This window comes from Amblyomma americanum, chromosome 9, assembly GCF_052857255.1.
Source record: "Amblyomma americanum isolate KBUSLIRL-KWMA chromosome 9, ASM5285725v1, whole genome shotgun sequence".
In the NCBI taxonomy this organism is placed as follows: domain Eukaryota; kingdom Metazoa; phylum Arthropoda; class Arachnida; order Ixodida; family Ixodidae; genus Amblyomma; species Amblyomma americanum.
In genome coordinates, this window is record NC_135505.1 from 111,113,282 (window position 1) to 111,132,551 (window position 19,270).

General features: G+C 45.5%; 1 protein-coding gene across 10 annotated transcripts in view; it reads right to left on the bottom strand.

The window, feature by feature from the left end:
- LOC144104072 (uncharacterized) overlaps positions 1-19,270 on the bottom strand; it is an 85,271-nt gene that overhangs the window by 55,852 nt on the left and 10,149 nt on the right. For 6 of the 10 annotated variants that reach the window (XR_013308427.1, XR_013308425.1, XR_013308426.1 and 3 more), the window contains exons 3-10: positions 18,998-19,105; positions 17,252-17,437; positions 15,501-15,588; positions 11,668-11,765; positions 9,598-9,903; positions 8,359-8,473; positions 1,163-1,404; positions 94-243 (exon numbers count right to left, since the gene is read on the bottom strand). Coding sequence is in view for 5 of the 10 variants with exons in the window: in XM_077636862.1 (XP_077492988.1) it covers positions 94-243; positions 1,163-1,404; positions 8,359-8,473; positions 9,598-9,903; positions 11,668-11,765; positions 15,501-15,588; positions 17,252-17,437; positions 18,998-19,105 (1,293 nt within the window). In the remaining 5 variants the exon portion in view is untranslated. The remainder of the gene's footprint in view (positions 1-93; positions 244-1,162; positions 1,405-8,358; positions 8,474-9,597; positions 9,904-11,667; positions 11,766-15,500; positions 15,589-17,251; positions 17,438-18,997; positions 19,106-19,270) is intronic. The other 4 variants (XR_013308428.1, XR_013308429.1, XM_077636863.1 and 1 more) reach the window with 1 other exon arrangement.

Consider the following 19,270-nt stretch of genomic DNA (forward strand, 5'->3'; position numbering starts at 1 on the left):
AAGCTGAGTTTTTTTCACTCCGACTGTATGTCTACATTGTAGTGTGCGATCATTATGCAGGGTTGCCAAATACGCACAGGCAGTACAACGTACCTTTTTAGTGTCGAGAAATGGAACCTCTGCAGCCTTTGGCATATGTCGCATCCTGGGTGTGACTAGAATGGCTGGCTGCGCGCTCTTGGGAGTCTGGCCATCCTTGGGAGACGCCGTTCGGCTGGCTTCCTTGACTTCAACCAGGGGCTGCTACGAACAATGATAGCAAAAAAACAAAAAAAATAGTGATGCAGACTGGGACACGTCACAAGCCCCCACCACCACAAGCCCATCCTCACAAGTCCCGTTGCAAATTACTGACCACCACAAGCCCCTTGTTGCCCTAATTCTCATTCGTTCATCCTACTGCATTGACTTCAAATCTAAAAGCCTCCAAGCAGTGGCTAACATACTTAATAAGCCAGTTGGTGAATGTTAACTAGGCCTGATTCTCGGTAATGCTTTCACGGTCACTGATCAGCACTGAGAGCCAGTCTGTGCTATCAAAGCATGGCTACGCCTACGTAAAGAGCCAAACAAGTAGAAGTGAAAAGATCCACTACAGCAGCCTGACAGAGTACTTTGCAAGCAGAGGTTGTGCGTTCATTTTTTCCTAGTGGTATGCACTCGTTACTTCACTTTCAGCAACTACAACCCAGGCTTCCTGCTTGAGCACCATACTTAGTAAACTTCACATAGCAAGATACTACAACTAATAAAGCACACGGCAACTTTCACACTGAAGAGCATAACCTCAGGAAAAGACACTAAATGCAATGAAAAGATCAGCGGAGACATACTATAACACTGGCAGGAGTTTTGCACATTTGGACCACCATTTATGTATTACCACACCAAGCCTCAAAGAAATGCACACAAGACCAGTCATCACGAACTGCACATAAAATTGCCCCACATACAACTGACTGAGGGTATACAAAACTAATCCATTAAATTCAAAACGCTTGTTTAAATAGCCAAAACTGGCTCTCTGAATGTTTATAAGAGATAACCCATTTATTTTGCAAGTCGGGAAATTCGCGCAGAAATTTGGTGCACCAAAATTTGACCGCAGCCTTCTGTCATAGCCTACTTGTTATAGTAAGCAATGCGAAACGATGAAACTAACCACGGCAAGAGGAGTGGCACTGTTCAACGGCGAGAGGGGCGTTCGGTGGTTGGCACGTTGCTGCAGCAATGGTGTCTGTTGCTGCTGCTGCAGCTGTTGTGGAAGTTGATGCTGCAGTGGATGTTGATGCAGCTGCTGCTGGGCTTCGGGGGTCTTCGGCTTGTGCCGCCTCTGCAGCACAGCCTGCAGCAGCTGCGCGCGGAGGACCTCTTCGTCCTCGTCGTCGCTTCCCCCTGCCACTTCTGCAAAGACGGACGCACAGAGAACATGCCTTGTACCAGAGGTGGCTCAAACAATTTCGATGCAACACCACAAGCAAATTCCACTGCAATGGCCTCAACAGAGAACAAATAACACAGTAACTATTCCAGCACATGAAGCATCAAAGCGGCAACAGAAAGCATTCACACAAAAGCTTTAGTTCGAATGACAACCGCAAGCACTTTAGGCCAACCCTTACTGTGATATGTTTAGGTCAGGGAACAAACTGAACAGTTGCTACTAAGAAAAAAAAATATGAACAAGCATCTCATTTACATTCAGTTGAGTTTTAATAACGACAGCAATTCCTTCTACAAGTGCGGCTCCAAGTACTACCATTTGGACGTTAATTATTGGTGAATAAATTGTTTATGCCGAGAAAAAAAAACGCCGAGACAGACTAACTGAATTTTTTTACCACACAGGGTTGCCACAATAAATCACCGAAAAAAGTCAGGAATTCATTTGTCGAAAATAGTATTTTCCGAAAAAAAAAAACAAAAACGAAACCGATTTCTCAAATAAACACCGAAAAAAAAGGTCTGCCGAATTTTCTAAAAATACTGGAACTGGGAAGCGCTATAATCAAGACAAGGGGACAACACCACACAAGAACACCACAAGACACGTGCGCGCGTGTCTTGTGTTCTTATGTGGTGGTGTCCCCTCGTCTTGATTGTAGCGCTCCCCAGTTTCAGTATGTACAACCAACTAGCCCCCTACAAAGCTTTACTGATGTTTCTAAGAATAACGACTGAAAAGTCTAACCTCCTAGGAATACTGTATGCAGTTCATAAATAGAGCCCTTCATTTCTGAATGAAACCTCACCTCACCCAACTCTTGCAGCCCCAGCAGAGTTCTTACAGATTGGGCTAAACTCTATTTAAAAATGAAAGCACATGAAAATGCGTCTCAATGTCAGTGTATAAAGCTAAAAGCACTACATGGAAACTAGCATATGTCTTGTACTTCTAGAACGGCATTTTCAGTTAGCTGATGATCTTGTACGTCTTTTAATGCTTGTCATCCAAGGCATGACAATCTGGGGATAAGTCTGAAAAGCACAAAAAGTAGGCAAGATGCCAGAAAGAAGGCACCAAAGAGGCGCCCGACTTGTGTCAAGCACTACCGATACCAATGGCACCCTGTTCCAAGACTGTTGGATGTTTCGAATAGCCACTGTGATAGCGAATGATTTTCCCAATGGCGGGCACGTCTAGCGGAGACACGGAAGCGCTGCACACGAATGTCGTGTTAAAAATACTAAGAGCGAAAGCTATCACTATGCACCAATAGTAACTTCCTGTTGCAGGAAAAAAACAACTTGAAGAGGTGGCTCAAACAATTTCGATGCAACACCACAAGCAAATTCCACTGCAATGGCCTCAACAGAGAACAAATAACACAGTAACTATTCCAGCACATGAAGCATCAAAGCGGCAACAGAAAGCATTCACACAAAAGCTTTAGTTCGAATGACAACCGCAAGCACTTTAGGCCAACCCTTACTGTGATATGTTTAGGTCAGGGAACAAACTGAACAGTTGCTACTAAGAAAAAAAAATATGATAGCGAATGATTTTCCCAATGGCGGGCACGTCTAGCGGAGACACGGAAGCGCTGCACACGAATGTCGTGTTAAAAATACTAAGAGCGAAAGCTATCACTATGCACCAATAGTAACTTCCTGTTGCAGGAAAAAAACAACTTGAAGAAAACCTTAATTCTGAAAATCTTTCTTGAATAAGACGACTTCTATCCGAATTTGAAATCACAAAACAGCTCCTGGTTTCTAGCCTCCAAATTCTGAAAAAATAAAAACCCAGAATATGTGTTGTTTTATGGCATATAAGCAACTAAGGCTATCACATGCCAAATAAAGGGTTTAATGTCAGCTTTGTGGTTAAGGACTAGAAAGTTTTTAAGGTATTATAACTTTAGGAGCATTGCTTTTTTAACTAAAAACAAAGGAAATTCTGAACACAGGAGCAAGCTAGGGTAAAGGGATCTCTTCGTTACGAAATTGCATAAATTGTTTTATCCCGAGTTTCTAGTGTTTTGTACATGAAAATAAGGAGGAGTTTATTTGAGAGCATCTCCACATCCTTCACACATCGGTTTATCCTGTTTCACGAGAAAGTTGTTTCCGAGATGTGTTTAATTCAAAGGAGACATTTATTTATCTTTTGAAGTACCTACATTTGCCCGCAGGGGCATTACAGTAGAGGGGTGGAACATTATATTTTTCGTAGATTGAACGCCAGCGAAAAGAATACATAGAATAATACAAGCAGCAACACTAGGTAACACAAACAATTCGGACAGGGCGTACAGGAACAGCATGCACTCAAAATGGCGATGTAAATGCACACTTGAAAAAGAAGTGCATGGTCATATCGAGGCACATACAGTCGAACACGGATATATCGAACTCGAAGGGGATCGCGAATTAATTCGATATATTAAAAATTCGATATAAAAAAATACAGGCCCAGAGACTTTACCTGTGGCGGACGATGACCTACCGATCGGAGCATTCAAGAATGACAACTATTTCCGCACACACGACGCAACGTAATGCTTTATTTGCGTGAAAAAAAATCGCTTATGTTCGTCTGCTTCTTCGCCTTGCAAATGAAATTAAAGACTCCAACCTCGATCTTATCGAGGCTGTTCAGGTGCGAAAGCCCGGTTCCTTCCATGTCGCCGCAACAACGGCGAATCAAGCTGAACGCGGCCGCCACTTCAGCGGTGGAGTACGAGCGTGTAGCCGCCCCCTCGTCCGCAGGATCTTCGTCACCACTCGAGCTGTCGGCCTGGGTCCCTGCGACTGCAGCTACAATGTCCTCGTCGGCGAGGCTCGCAACAGCCTGAACATTGCTGTCAACGTTCACAAAATCGTCAGCAGACACTTCGGCTGGAACGGCAGCCGGGAAAAGGGACGACAACTCGCGAAACGCTTCATCCATGCGCTCGTTGTCGCCGCCGCCGTCTTCGCAGGTTTCGGGAAGTTTGGCCGTCACGAGGCCTGCCTTCCGGAAGCAGTTGGCCACGGTATCCTGCTTCACGTCTCTCCAGGCGCCCGTCATCATTTGAATGGCCCCCAGCAGGTCAACCTTAAGCTCGGTGCCCATGCGGAGGTTCACCAAAAGCCTATCAATGAGTCGCCTCCTGTAGCCGACTTTGAACGACTTAATGATGCCCTGGTCGAGCGGCTGCAACTTCGCTGTCGTGTTCGCCGGCAGAAACTTGAGCGCGATGTTTTCGAGCTCGCAGGTGGTGTGATGGGCCGAGCAATTATCGACGAGAAGGCAAGCGTGACGCCCCGACTTGCCCAGTTCAGCGTCCCACGCTTGCAGCCATTCTGTAAACAGCTGACGCGTCATCCACGCCTTCTTATTGAAGGCGTAGCGAACGGGGAGCTGCTTACAGTTTCTGAAGCAGCGCGGTGCCCTTGCTTTGCCGATCACAAAGGGCTGGAGCTTTTGAGAGCCATCCATGTTGGCAGCGAGCAGAACGCTCACGCGGACTTTGCTCATCTTGCCCCCGTGACACGTGCTGCCCCGGACGTCGAGCGTCTTGCTGGGCAGCATCTGCCAAAACAACCCGGTCTCGTCGGCGTTGAAGATTTGCGCGGGTGAAAACTTCGCGCAAATTTCCGGCCATTCCTTCGAAATCCACTGCTGGATATCCTGGCTGATGACGGCTCCGCTTTCCCCAGAAATGGTTTTGCCAACTATCTTATGGCGGTTCTTAAACCTCTGCAGCCACCCTGTGTTGTCGGCGAAGTTGTCATCACCGAGTGCAGCGGCAAACCATTTGGCTTTAGCCATTAGCATTGGGCCATCCACCGCAATGTTCTTAGCCCGCACCTCTAAAAACCACGCATAGAGAGCCTTTTCAACTTTCTCGTGGGCAGGAGCGCGCACACGACAAGCTCCCGACGTTCGTTGCTCCGCCGCTTTCGACTTTATGTCCGCCTTGTTTTTTAACAAGGTGCTTAGGGTGCTCCGAGGAATCCCGAAGTCGTCTGCCACCGTCGCACTTTTCTCGCCTGCCTCAACACGCTGAATGGCTTTCAGCTTTGTCGCAAAGTCCAGGTTCTTGCGCTTCTTGACGCTGCTTGTGCTTGCTGCGGCCATTGCTTCCGCGTCAGCTCACCACGATCCAGTCACACACGTGTCGTGAGACGCACGCAAAACAATATTGAACACGAAACACAAGAACGCGCACAAAACACAAGAATTCACGTGCGCAGCTTCCGCCAACAAAGCGCTCGCGATGGCGACAGCGAAGGCGACAGCGACCTCCGAGGGCGACAGCGACGTACGAAAGGCACGAGCTGTGGTTGGCTGAGCAAAACTCGTGAAAAAGCAACAAGAAAAAAAAAAGGCAAAAGGAGGAGGCCGCCGGCGCCTTCGTTCCTGGCTGCCTTTTGGTTACGCGGGGGAAGGATGAGACATTGGGAGAGAGAAAAAAAAAAAGCTGTTCCGCAAGTCGGAGAGCGTGCACAGCGGGAGTACAGTCCGAGCCTCCCTCCCCCTCGCTCTCACATTTTCCGAGCCTTTCAAGGGAGGCGCGGAGCTCGCGGGTGCAGCGAGTGCCGAGATCGCGCGGCGTTCTATATATCCAATGGCGGATAAAAATATCGTTCGATATAAACGTACGAATTTCTATACTTTTACACAGAATTTTCAAGGGGATAATTGACGAGTTCGATACAGACAATAATTCGATATATGTGGGTTCGATATATCCGTGTTCGACTGTACAACAATCATAGAAAGTTTAAAACATGGAAAGTGGAATGAATGTTTCGGAAGAAGGTTGGCATACAGACCAACGATATCACCACTAAGCAAGTGCTGCCTTTAACGCTGCGGTAAATTCGGAGTCTGATACAACCACAGCTATTTCGCAAGGGAGTAGGTTCCATGAAACTGGTTGCGCGTGGAAAAAATGACTGTACAAAAACTGGGGTACACGCTGGTATTTCTTTAATCTCAGTCGGGTGATCTCGATGCTGCGAAATGTATGTGGGTGAGAAAAGATAGTCATATTTAATAGTACCAGAGTCGAAAGAATTCCCGGCATGAGGAAAGCAGAGGCCATCCCAAGCTATTTTTGATGCCAGTGATGCTGCTTTGAGGCGAATAGTTATGGGACACAAAACAGGCAGCGGCAGCTAGGTTCTGAATCTCTTCAAGTTTGCGAACAAGAACTTGTGTGTACGGGTCCCACATGACGCATTCTTATTGTACAATAGGGCGGACATTTGCGATGTATAAAAGTGCTTTGATCTCTTGAGGTCCATGTTTAAAGTTTCTTTAAACCGGGACCAGACTGGAGGCAGGCCGGCGTTGCTGATTTGACCACGCACAAAGTAATGTTTTGCTCTCAGGTCATTCACGTAGCGCAAAAATGTGCTCTTTTTCTTTTCATACGCTTCGGTAACTTCTGGCATACGGTCATGCGTCTCCTTAGGCTCAGGCCGTTACGCCTCATAAAATTTGTTACCCATTCTGGGACACTGAATTTGTGCTCGGGATGCACATCCCCTCCATGACAGCACATACGTTCGCTTCAATGAAACTGTAGCAAACACTCAAGCTCTTGCTCCTATGGTCGTGAACACAGCCTCGAACCGCACCTTCAGCAGCAGAATATCATCCAGACTTCGGTCCACGAAAGGAACGGCGTGTAGCAACACATGCAAATACCTTATTTCTTTGCTTCTTCCAATCCCTCACGCACTTTTCACACACATCATACTTCCGCCCTGCTGCAACGTTGTTATCCAATTCTGCGCAGAGGATAACTTGCTGCTTGAAAGCCATGCTGTATCGTTGCTGAGCTTGCAGCAGCATGTTGGTGTCTGTCGGGCACACAAATCATGCTCACCACTGACAGTCGATGCGGTGTAAGGTGCCTGGTGCCAACGAAGCGAAACGCAGATATGGCGACAAGGGACGGAAAAAACGCGCAAAGATGCTTCTGAGAGCATGTGACCGGTCATGTGGTTTGGGACTGCATTGGATCTGAGGCACAGCCTTGCCAGTTTTTACGTGGAATGCCCGCGGTTCCCCTACAAAGCGTTTCTGTCTCATGAAAACAAAAATTTGGGGCATATCTTTAGATAAATTGCTGTTTTTTAAGAAGCCCGCTTTCACATCCTGTCCGACAGCTATTATGGAATTATGCTTGAACGGACATGATATCACCTGCATGCATGTGCGCCACTTGAAAAAAATTGGAAAATTGAAAAGTGGTTTTTGAGGAAAGGAAGTGACACAGTCATACGTATCTCTGTGGACACCAGATACCGCAGGAGCGAGAAGGAGGGAGTGAGAGAAGGAAGGAAGGAAGAGAGGTGCCATAGTGGAGGGCTCCGGAATAATTTCCACCACCTGGGGATCTTTAATGTGCACTGACATCGCACAACACCTTGTTTCGCCTCCATCAAAACAACGCCGCTGCGGGCGGGTTCAAACCCTGCCACTCCGGCTCACTAGCAGAGCACCCAAAACTCTACTTTTGACTCCGCATATAGGTCGAATTTATGAGTGCGTGTATAGGTAGACTCTGAATATAAGTCAACCCCCACAAAACGGTAGGTAATTTTTTGAAAAAAAAAAGGTCTACTTATAATCGGCAATATACGGTACTTCTGGCTGTGAAGGTGTGCAACTTCGTGCAATCTTTACGAGGCAAAAACTAGTGTGCACGACTTCCATTCTCCTGTGGTGGGCTTTACCAGGTGTAGATTATTACAGTTAATTCATTATTACAGTTAATTCATTATTACATTTAGTCTGCCATTCACCAAACAGTTTATGTGTTCCAACAACACGCAATCTTTGTAGGGCATGTTTTCTTTCTTGAGTGGACGGGACACTCCCAAGAGCACAAGCAAAAAGTGGCATGGCTGCAGTACCTAGGGCAGGTGTCTGTGCTCCATCGTCGCTGTCCACCTCCATCTCGACGGGTTCGTAGTTGTCCCCGCTCAGCTGTGGCAGCAGCTGCTGATGGCCATTTGGCAGCGGAATGCTCTGCAAACACGAAGAGGAGAATCACTCAAGGTGCAAGCAGTGCTGCAGCTGCACCAAAAGTTTACGAAACGTGACCGCGGCAAAAATATTTATTGATAGTTTGCATCTATGCCGTGTTACTTGAGATTTAATCGAGAATAGCATATTGTGCACACTCAGAATTACGCTGCATAAACTTACTCTAACAGCAACGCAGGAAACGGGAAGAATTGCATTTTAGAGTAGGTATGGAGCAGGTAAGATGGAAGTTTTGGAGCATGATGGGAGCAGTTAAAACAAAGTTTTACTTTTTTCCTTTACGTTAGCGTGAACCGCATTTTGAAGCAGTAACACCGCTTTCCATAAACTTTCAACCATGAGTGTATATCCTCGCACGACATAAAGCACAGCTCATTGACAAAAGAACGACAAACAAGAAACCAGGTTTCAGTTGTGATATGGCTCCCTTGCCTGCAATTGTTTACTTAACACTAAGACAAACTAGCAAAACTATAAAACCAGTGCATCATGACGCAGACCATGACTCCATGAAGTGTGACCAAGGTAGCTTCTTAGGGATCCACAGAGAATTTTATTGCTTGAAAAAAAAAAAAAATCTGCAATTTTTCCTTTGTGCACCATAATACCGGGGCTCTCGTAACATCAGATAAAAGTCCCAGCTTTCGGAGGGCTGGGAACCAGAACGCCCAACAACATTTTACCATTCTTACATATATCCTCAGCATACCATTAAGAACAGACCATCGTTGCCAGGTCAACTATACCCACTGCAGGGCAAAGGCCTCTCCCATATCTCTCCGATTAACCCTGTCCTGTGACAGCTGCGGCCACCCTATGCCTGCAAACTTCCTAACGTCATCTGTCAACACAATACTCTCCGCCCCTTGCTGCACTTGCCTTCTCTTGGAATCCCCTCTGCTTGTCTATGGCACCATCGGTTATCTGCTGTCCTCATTACATGGCTTGCCCACGCCCATTTTGTCTTCTTGATTTCAGCTAGGAGATCATTAACTTGCGTTCTCTCTATGCTGTCCTCAAGCTAATTTCATGCTTTTTAGCTAGCCTCCAACTTTTTCATCCCCCAACAAGACCCAACCAGCAGCGCAGCCCCCAAAAGCACTCACATCAAGAGGCAGCATGGTAGATGCGACACCATCACCGACAGCCACTGCCGCAACATTGCCAGGAGGGGCTTCAGTGGCCGTGGTTCCAGTGGCGGCACCGTTGGCCAGATCTTGGCTGGCATTGGCCTGCGCATAGGCCGCCCGCTTGCGCTTGAGCATGCGCATGTACTCTCGTTTGAGTGCCTTGAAGGCCTCCCAGTTGTCATAGCACGGGTGGCGCTTCCACTTGTGGTAGGCACGGTCCTTGCGGCGCATCTGCTGTGTCAGCTCCCGGTCGTGCCACGGGTGCCGCTGGCCCCTCTTCAGCTGCACCAGCAGGAAGAGAAAAAAAGCTCACAGGACGGTTACGACTATGTAACGCGAGATTCAGCAATAGCTCTCGAGGGGTTTAGTCACGTGACTATTGGTGTAGCCACTGGTGTAGCGGTCACGTGATGCACCCCTGCACTGGCAGGCAGCTGTTAAAACAGTAGTGTTGAAATCTGGGTCAGTTGGTACATGCTCAGGAGTAAAACCAGTCAAAAAACGGGACACAGCCATAGGCTTATGTGACCTAGGTTGACCGGCGCGACCGCTAGCACCCACCAGTTACGCCAACAGCGACGATAATGCCAGGGACGGGTGCCTAAGAGCTATCGCTGTAAAAAAATGTACAGCTCGGAGAATGCTTTGCTAATAGTTCTAGTTTAAAGTCACAAGGCATGGGCATGGACAACGGGTAAGCATATTAACCTTGCAACGCCAAGGCAAGACAAATGCCAGGAAAAAAGTACAAACTTCAAGTTTTTTGTCACTATCGCAGTCCCTACAATGCAAAACTGCCAAAAACTGGTAGATTGTTAATAAAGTACAATTTTCTGTGAAACTAAAACTACCCAGTAGTAATTTTCAGAGTCTAAGAACAACCAAACTGCACAAAAAAGCATTGGCACATACAATAAATCACTAGCAGAATGGAGAATTGTTCCTTTACCTGGTGATAAAGCAACACCATTGCGAAAATTTTGGACCACATCAGCATTAAGGCTACATTTTGTGGACATCTTCCACAAGGCATCCCACAACTCTCGTGGCTGGCACTAGATCATGGTTTGGTAAATATAATGGAAATGACCATTTTCGCAGCAATGTGAAGAAAGAACTGATATAGTTCTGCAAGCATACGCAACTTTAACATTTTTACTGCCTGTACCATTCGTGACACACAGGGCAAGGAAAAGAACCAGAACTACAACCACTTCTCTGTGTGAACTATAACGGTGTGAAGCCATCTGTGTGAGGACACAGTGCGCTGCACTGAAGATTAAGATTTGCTGCACAAATTAAAACTGGCGCTGTGAAAACAAGCATTGGCACCCACCACCTGTCCAACCCATTTTCAACAGCCTCTGCAGTTGTTACTTTTTCTCCATACCCCCTCCACCAAAACCTCATGTGCAAGTCGCAGTACTCAATTTCAAGTGCCATTCCACACTGGTGGTTAACCCAGTTTAAAATGGCATTTGACACTGGTGCTATAATGCCACGAAGATGTGGCATCTCCCAATGCCCCTTTTAAAATGGCATTTCACACTGCCGTTTTACTCCTTTTATCTTGCAGGAGCAAAAACGGCTCTTGTGAGTGAACCCTGCTGCACTGTTCAGCTGAGTGGACATCAACCAGGTCAGTTACTGACTGCAGCCATTTTCTGCCTCCTTTTTAAAACAGAACGCACTGCAAAATGCAAGCTCTATGCAAGATGCAAACAAAGGTAAGCTAGAACTGCATGCAGAGGAGCTTTTCAAAGTTGCTGAATGAAGCAGCCTGACCACTGCATGTCCTGTCACGGCAATAAAACCCAAAACCACTGAAAACACTGCCCCACAATGAGTGCAAGAGGCGAGAAATTTTTAGAAGACTATTTCAGCCTCACACAAAGGCTGTCAAGAGGAATACACACCACCTACGAGTTGTACAACAGTGTGCTGCAGTTGACTCGTTCAAACTGCTTCCTAGGATAAAAGTAATCTGAAGCTTACCCACAGAAGATTCCAAAACACCCAGCACAAGGGCACCCCAACGAAATTTACCTGTTGCTTTTCCTGAACTTCTTGTATGGGCCGATCTGCCTCCAGCAAATCGGATGGCAAGACTTCGAGTGGAAGCACTGAAGCATTTTCAATGTCATCTGCGCAAAGACCAGAATAGAATGAACAAAAAAAAAGTTGGACACCTTCTCCGCGTTTTTTCTTTTCCTTCCCATTTTTACCCAACACATACACACCGTTTGTTTCAGTACAATAAAGCACCATAACACCGCCTTTTCATTCTGCACAATTTCTGATTCTTAAGTAGCACATATATAGTTGGTTTTATTTTTTTAATTACTATAATATCAGTACACACCCCAAACACACGTTACTAAGTCATACACACCAGAACACGTTCACTAGCTGCCTCTTTAACACGCTTGATCCAACTACCCTTCGTGGCCTATGCGTTTCGTGCCCGCCTGACACACACAAAGCCTCGGTTCGAACCTCAGCAACGACTAATTTCTTTCAATACTTCTACAATCTGAAGTACCCCCAATAGAGCAACCTCTTAATTCAGACCCTGCCCCAATTCGTTAGCTTCATTTGAAGCTTCTGAAATTTCTTCCGATTAACGCAAGACAACTGACGACGACGCCACACTTTCAGCAGAACGAGCTCCTTAGGACGCTATCGAGTAAAACTGCAGACCTCCACAGCAGATCTGTGAGGAACAACTTTGATGCTACTGTCATGGTTTCGACCTCAACCTTTTCAGTCACTGATGATGACAATCACTGAAACTTCATGTAGAAAATGCAACTAAGCCGAAGAGCATCATGACTTATGCTTCAGATGTAGACGTGCAATTAAGATGATAACAGTAAAATGAACTCTCATTCATTCAAACTTGCTTAATTAAAAAATCTGGTTTATTCAAACTGAGGCTGACTGACTCCACATAATTTTTTCCATCACTTTTGAGTTAAAATTATCAAGAGTCAGCAGCAGGAGTGGTACACTCGAAATGTGAACCTTTTTGCTCGTTGTAATTCCTCCTTTTTTACCGACTGCCACTATTTACAGCTACTACATTTACATAATTTAAATTTACTTCGTGTTGTTGCAAAACTACTTTCTCTAGTGGCACAGCTGTCATACCGCCTGAACTGAAAGGTCACGGTAAGTGCAGTGCATTATGTACGCAGCTGAAAATCCCAAGAATGGTAGCTAAGAACATATGCAACATTTTGTATATTTCGATTTTTTTTTTGTAATAATGTTCTGATTTTTAGTGCAGCAGCTTATTTTTATTTTGCTCGTATTCTTTCTTTTGTGTTACCAGCACATTAAACCAACACATTTCCGAAAAGTTTTGCACACAAAACTCGGGCATTTCTTGCATTGGGAAGTATAACAGATAAGCTGCAGTTTGATACATTGTAATGCGCAAAGCATTTCGCCCCACTTGAACAATTTTTATTGTAAAGCACTCAAAATCCGTCACTTCTTCTCGGTAGCAAAAGAATAAAGAGGGCCATCGCTTTTGTAGGCGTTACTTTGTCAAAAGTGCCAGGACTGTTTTATGGCTTCCATTCCTACTTCTTCGCCATTTCATTCGTTTTTCCTTTCCCTTTGAAGTCTATGTTTCTTTACAATACAGATGCAGTGGTGGAGAAAGTGTGGGAGCCACAGTTTTCTGTGTTACCTGTGGACGCTTCCCAACTACAAAACTACTCTGTCTTCTCCTGAAACCATCACCCTAGCAGCTAGCACTCAAGAAAGTTGACTCAAAATATAAGCCTACACATAACCGTACGCCTCCCACTTTTACGGGACAGCATCGCAGAGCATGCAACGCGAAGCAAAACAGCCCATAACGACGCCATTGCAACTCCATCAATTGGAGGCAAACGAGAATCAAAGGTGATGAAACGGCACCCAATCCTGCCTTCCATACTTGCATGCAGCTAGCTGACAAGCAGCAAACTGAACTGCCAATGGTCCACGAGACTTCAATTCCAGCGCAACATGCACTCTGGAGGTTACTGAAAGTTAGCTTTCACGCTGTCTACCACTAGTCGGGGAAAGCGACTGCCAGAATGAGCGAGCTGGGTAAACTGCACGCAAACTAGATTCTCGCAGTGGATTCGATAAGCACAAAAATTAATATTTATTTTTTTTTTTACATGAAGCTGCATGCATGCATTATGCTAAATATGAGCACCACCACAAGGCACGTACTACCTGTGGATCGACCAAACTACCCTAGATTCTGCAAATAGGTCGGCTCAATGTACAGATCGACCCTCCGCACACTATTTCAGACGGCTGTTTTTAGAAAAAAAAAGTAGGGGTGTGCGAATATTTGAAATTTCGAATACAAATTGAATATGTTTGATATTCGATTCATATTCATATTCAAGAAATTGTTATTCGAGAATTTTCACATATACGAAAATTCCCGAATACTCACCAGCGATTGTATACTACGCAGGCTTTCATAAATTCGACCGTGGAAAAACCACAATATCTGGGCAAATTAGTTGATCGAGTTAAAAATTTCAGGAAAACAATAAGGTCCTATTCCCTTCCTTTTCTGTTGTTTATCGATCGCATTCCAACGCCGCTAGGCTTCACTTCGTGAGAAACTCCGCAACTGGGCTTTCCTACATATCACACATGCTGCAAACAAGATAGCCAACGACCCGCTTCGAACAATCGCAACGCGAAATCGCGCCTTTTTTTTAATCCTTCCATAATACCTTACATATTTAATGCCCACATCCGAACAATGCGGCCTGTCTCCTTCATAACTCTCCGAGCGTGACCTCCGCCATCCCGTTTTGTAAACTACGCTATGCGGGAAAGCCTACTTGCGGACTGTCGCGGGAGCCTCCTGAACAGATGCGCCGAGTTGTCACAATACGGCAAGCGATCCTGTAAAAATCTCACCTATTGCATGGTGCATTGTAACCCGTGCACCTCTTTAGTGGGCATAACGGCAGGCGTGACGATGAATGGAAAGCTGCTATCCATAAGTAAAGTAAAAGAAATAGCCTGGCCGCGTAGTTTCAGTTTCTGAGCTTCGCCGCTGCCCCGTGGCAACTGCAACTGCCGGCCCGTGCATTCGCTGGTACTCCAATCCCAGCTCCGCATGGCTTTTGAACGCCGACTGGCACGTCGTAGGTTATTTCTTTTTCCTTTTTAGAAACTGTCTCGCTGTTCCAACGCCAGTGTGTGTTCCCCTTGCTTGCATTTGTGTTTTTCTTCCAGCATTCCAAAACGGGAGGCTTGTTACGGGCTTACAGGTGTTAGCGCGATGGAGCCGCGTCATAAGGCCTTACTGCATCTTTGCATTTTTGGCAGTCTTTTTTTTCTTAGGGTGGCGCGGGTAATTTTATAAACCGAGGCCTTCGGATGAACCGGGCATTTCTTCCGGTCCCTTGAACTCCGAACGAATGACATTTAATAGTCATCATGTTATCTTCTTGTTGCCAGTCGTCATTTTATGGATTTTGTTTTGCATGACCTCATTACAGTTTGGATACTGTTATGCTGTCTAATTAAGTAGTATATATTTCTGCGCACATCATGTTTTTTTATACGGTACTGAGGAAGTCTAGTTTTGTTTATTTTAGTTGCAAAACCATACACTATTTTGAAAAAATAAGCGCAACAACATTTGCTTGTTTATCATTTTCTGAAATTTTTTTTTGTACTGAACAGATAATCGATATTCGAATCGATATTCAAAAATTTCAATATTCGCACACACCTAAAAAAAGCCTCGACTTACTACGGAAATATATGATGTTTTCCCCAAATTATTTTCAGCCTGTGTACAGGAAAATACATGTTGTTGTTTGTTTCATTTTCATGGTATTTACCTGGAGGCTTCTCTTCCAGTTGGGGTGACTTTGCACTTTTGATCGACTCCAGAGCCTTCCGCCGCAGCTCAATGAGATCAGCGTCCTCCTGCGATACACAGCAACAGGCATTTTCTACGCATGGCAGAAGCCAGAGCAGTAGTGGCGGGACATCCTTGTTGTTCAGACATGGATAGAGAAATGCTGCTGTGGCTTGAAATAAAAGATTAAAAAACGCACCGAAATTCCAGCTAACAACTGCTTATTGTAGAATGAAGCCAAGGATAACAAGGCAAATGTGATGGCATGGTGTCAGTAGAGTAAAAAAAAAATACTACACATTATTGCAAGAGTCCACATCAATAGCGTACCCTGTTGCTGAAGAAGCATACAATTCTTTGCTTTGCAATAGGCCATTTGGCATCATCTGGAACTGCAAAACAGGCTTGGCCATACTGACCCCAGCATCACTGCTGATTATTGCAGCCTTCAAAGCTGCACATGGTCCAGCGGTCTAATACCCCTGCGATGGGGATTAGAGCTGCGTTCGTAAAAGTTCGAACCCCTTGCTAAAAATAACTTGTCTTTTTTTTTTTTTTACGCCCAGAATTAATACCTCACAATTTATTTAAAATCTCTCAAGGCAGTGTGCCTTTTAGGGTAAGCATTAAGGGTGTGCACATATTCAAACATTCGAAACTTCGAATAATTTCATCTGTAATTTAACTTGGCAATAGCTGAAAAAAAAAAAAGGTGAAAATATTCTCTTTGCGCTTAATTTTTGTTTAAATTTGCTCTGTACCCAAAATTTTGCTATCTGCACAACTCTAGTAAATACCAAGATGCTCACGAGCCAGGATCGACATTAGGAAGGTGTGAGCAGAGTTGGGGAATCTTAACTAAAATCTGAGATTCTGTGCTTTTGAGAAAATAGAATTATCTGTGCTTTTGTGAAAACGGAATTGTGCCATTTATCACAGCCCTTTCCGCGGAACCCAGCTCAACTGCTCAATCTTCTCGATGTTGAGATCATGCCCATACATGGGAGCTTGTCAATAAGTATGCACTCGCACTCTGCAGAGAAATGCATTTCTGTTAAGGAGTACAATCCCCTAGCAATGAAATGTAATTAGAACACATCATCGCGGCCACTCGTCACTTTTGCCAGAGGTACCGTGTCGTCGTCAACCCGGCCCACAGGTTGGTTGCGTTCATGGACCGTGTCCTGCCGGGCACGGTGCAATGTTTCGACGATGTACCGGCGTGCCAAGGTTGCCTGGGTGGCAGACCGGTTCGCCTGTAACGTTGCCAGGAGGCGTGTCGCCGAAGTTAACACATCGTGGCGACCAGCTCTGGGCCAGGCGTTATGACCGTTACCACACTGCACTGAGAGCTGATGGCGGTACCTATCTGGGCTTCAATAAAAATGATGTGGCACAGTATTAAACAGAAAGGGGTGCTGGCATCTGTTTAATCACTCGAACACGTCCAAGGCAGCATGAGGAGCAGGAACAAAGGTGTAGGAAATGGCAAGGATGTAAGAAATAGAAACAGTGTAAGGAAACAGCAAGGGTGCAGGGAAGCAGCAATGGTATAGGGAGCAACAATGGTATAGGGGACAGCAAGGGAGTATGGGGAACCACAAGGGAGTAGGGAAACAGCATGGGTGTGGGTTTATAGCAAGGGTGTAGGAAAACAACTACGGTGTATGGGGACAACAAATGCTACTTGGCAAAGGAATGCTGCGAGACACTTCTGCAACAACCACTTACCTCATCATTATCACTTCTGGGACTGGTTCGAGGGGGTGGGGAAGGAGGGCGTTGGACTTGAACCACAGCCGATGGCATGGAACGTGTTTCAATGTTTCCATCACAGATAACTGGAATCGCAGATGGTGGGACCTGCTCCTTAATCTCTTCACTGAGGACTTCTTTTGGCTTGACTTCCGATAAGCTCTGGAGGCAAGACAGTCAAAAACCAACCTTCAGAACAGCAGGCAAGTTCCAGCCACCAGCGGTATACGCACAAAAGTGTGCGTCAACTATATTTAGCTCCCCTTCTGCCTTATGATGAACAGCAACAAGCACAAACATTGAAGAAAATTATTAGAGGCACCTGGCATCTATTGAGCACTTCATCTAATTACCCACAGATGATGAGCACTCCTTAGATACCCAAATATTTCATATTGACTAAACCTTGCAAAAAATGAACTATGGCCAGTTGTAACTTAAGTGTACAGTTAAGCTCCACCCATATTACCAACTGCCACGCACAGAATTATTCCACAACACGAAAATTATCTCACGTTAAAGCTTGTCTTGTTGCCTGAATAAGAAAATTACCACGAGACAAAATTATAAGGGCAAGAACATTGATAGCGTCGGCTTGTTTTATATGGTCAAACATTAAAAAGCTGACAACACCCTATGGGCTGTTGTCGATTGCTGCCAACTGCTTTGGCAACAGTGCCAGTCCGGAAATATAGTACGGTAGGATAAATCCCACTATGTTCTATTTTTAGAGATGGAAATGTTTCTTAAAGTTATCATCGCCATCACCAGCCAAAATATGTCCGCTGCAGGGTCACCTGCAATCAACCGCCCTGCACCAGCTGTGACCACTCTATGCCCACTAATTTCCCAACCTGACCTAGTCATTTCGTTTTCTGCCGCCGTTACTACATTTGCCTTGCCCTTGAATCCACTCCGTAACCTAAAAGGGACCAAGGGTTATCTGCTCTCCACATTGCATGCCCTCTCCATTATTGCCTCTATTTCCTAAGATGTCATTAACTCTCGCTTGTCCCAAAAACCCCACACCTCTTCTTAACCCTACCAGTTTCCTTTCCATAGTTTGCTGCACTATCTCACACTCAGCTTCACGGCTTTTTCTTAGCCTCCAAGTTTCAGCCCCATAGATGAGTGACTGAAACATACTTTCGCCAAACTGCAAAGCACTAAAACATGTAGTTCCTTTACTGCAAATAAACCTATTTTACACTCCATTTGGCACACGATAGCCACAGCTGCATAAACCCCATGACTTGAGTAGTGCTGACCTAAAACATGTAGCTGCTATCCCTTGCCTTGCAAGCTTACAATGGGAAGAGTCATTCATAAGAGTGTAGCACTTCCTTGAACCAAGGCCACGCACCCAACTTTTCTAAGCACTACACCCTAGCAAAACCAAGCATAAGGCTGGAGGAAAGCTTGCACTCGTTTGAAAACACGTGGGTGTCCGGAGGCAGTAAGGAAGGAACCTCACACAACACGCATACAAGGACGGTGCTCAAACCACTAGGCCAGCACTGCAGTTCACATCAGACTGCACGACTGCTCCCTTTTTAATTCTTTGCTTGGAGTGTAGCTCCGCTGCTGTAATACCCCCTCATCAGCTGCTTGGTAAGAAAAAAAAAAAAGCATGCTGAAATCCCAAATCCTGCCAAAATTGTCACAGTGCTCCCACCTGCATAGGTGACAATGCTCTGCTAGTTCAAGAAGTGGTAGTATTACCTTCCGTGCTTTTCTGCACCTAGGTTTGTGAGTCTTCTTTCTCCGTTCAGTTGGCTTGGAAGACTTCTCGCGGCTCCCCGTACTGGACGGCTGTTGCTCTTCGATGCTCTGAAAGCGAGCAGAGACAGAGAGAAAAAAACATGGCAGAAAAAAAATTACCGGCTTGAAATGTGCCCGCCTGAGTATTCTTACACACAGACTTCATGCAATAAAAAGACAAATATAATCACACCAGACTCTGGCCACTGAGAAATCTGCGATGCGATGCTAAGA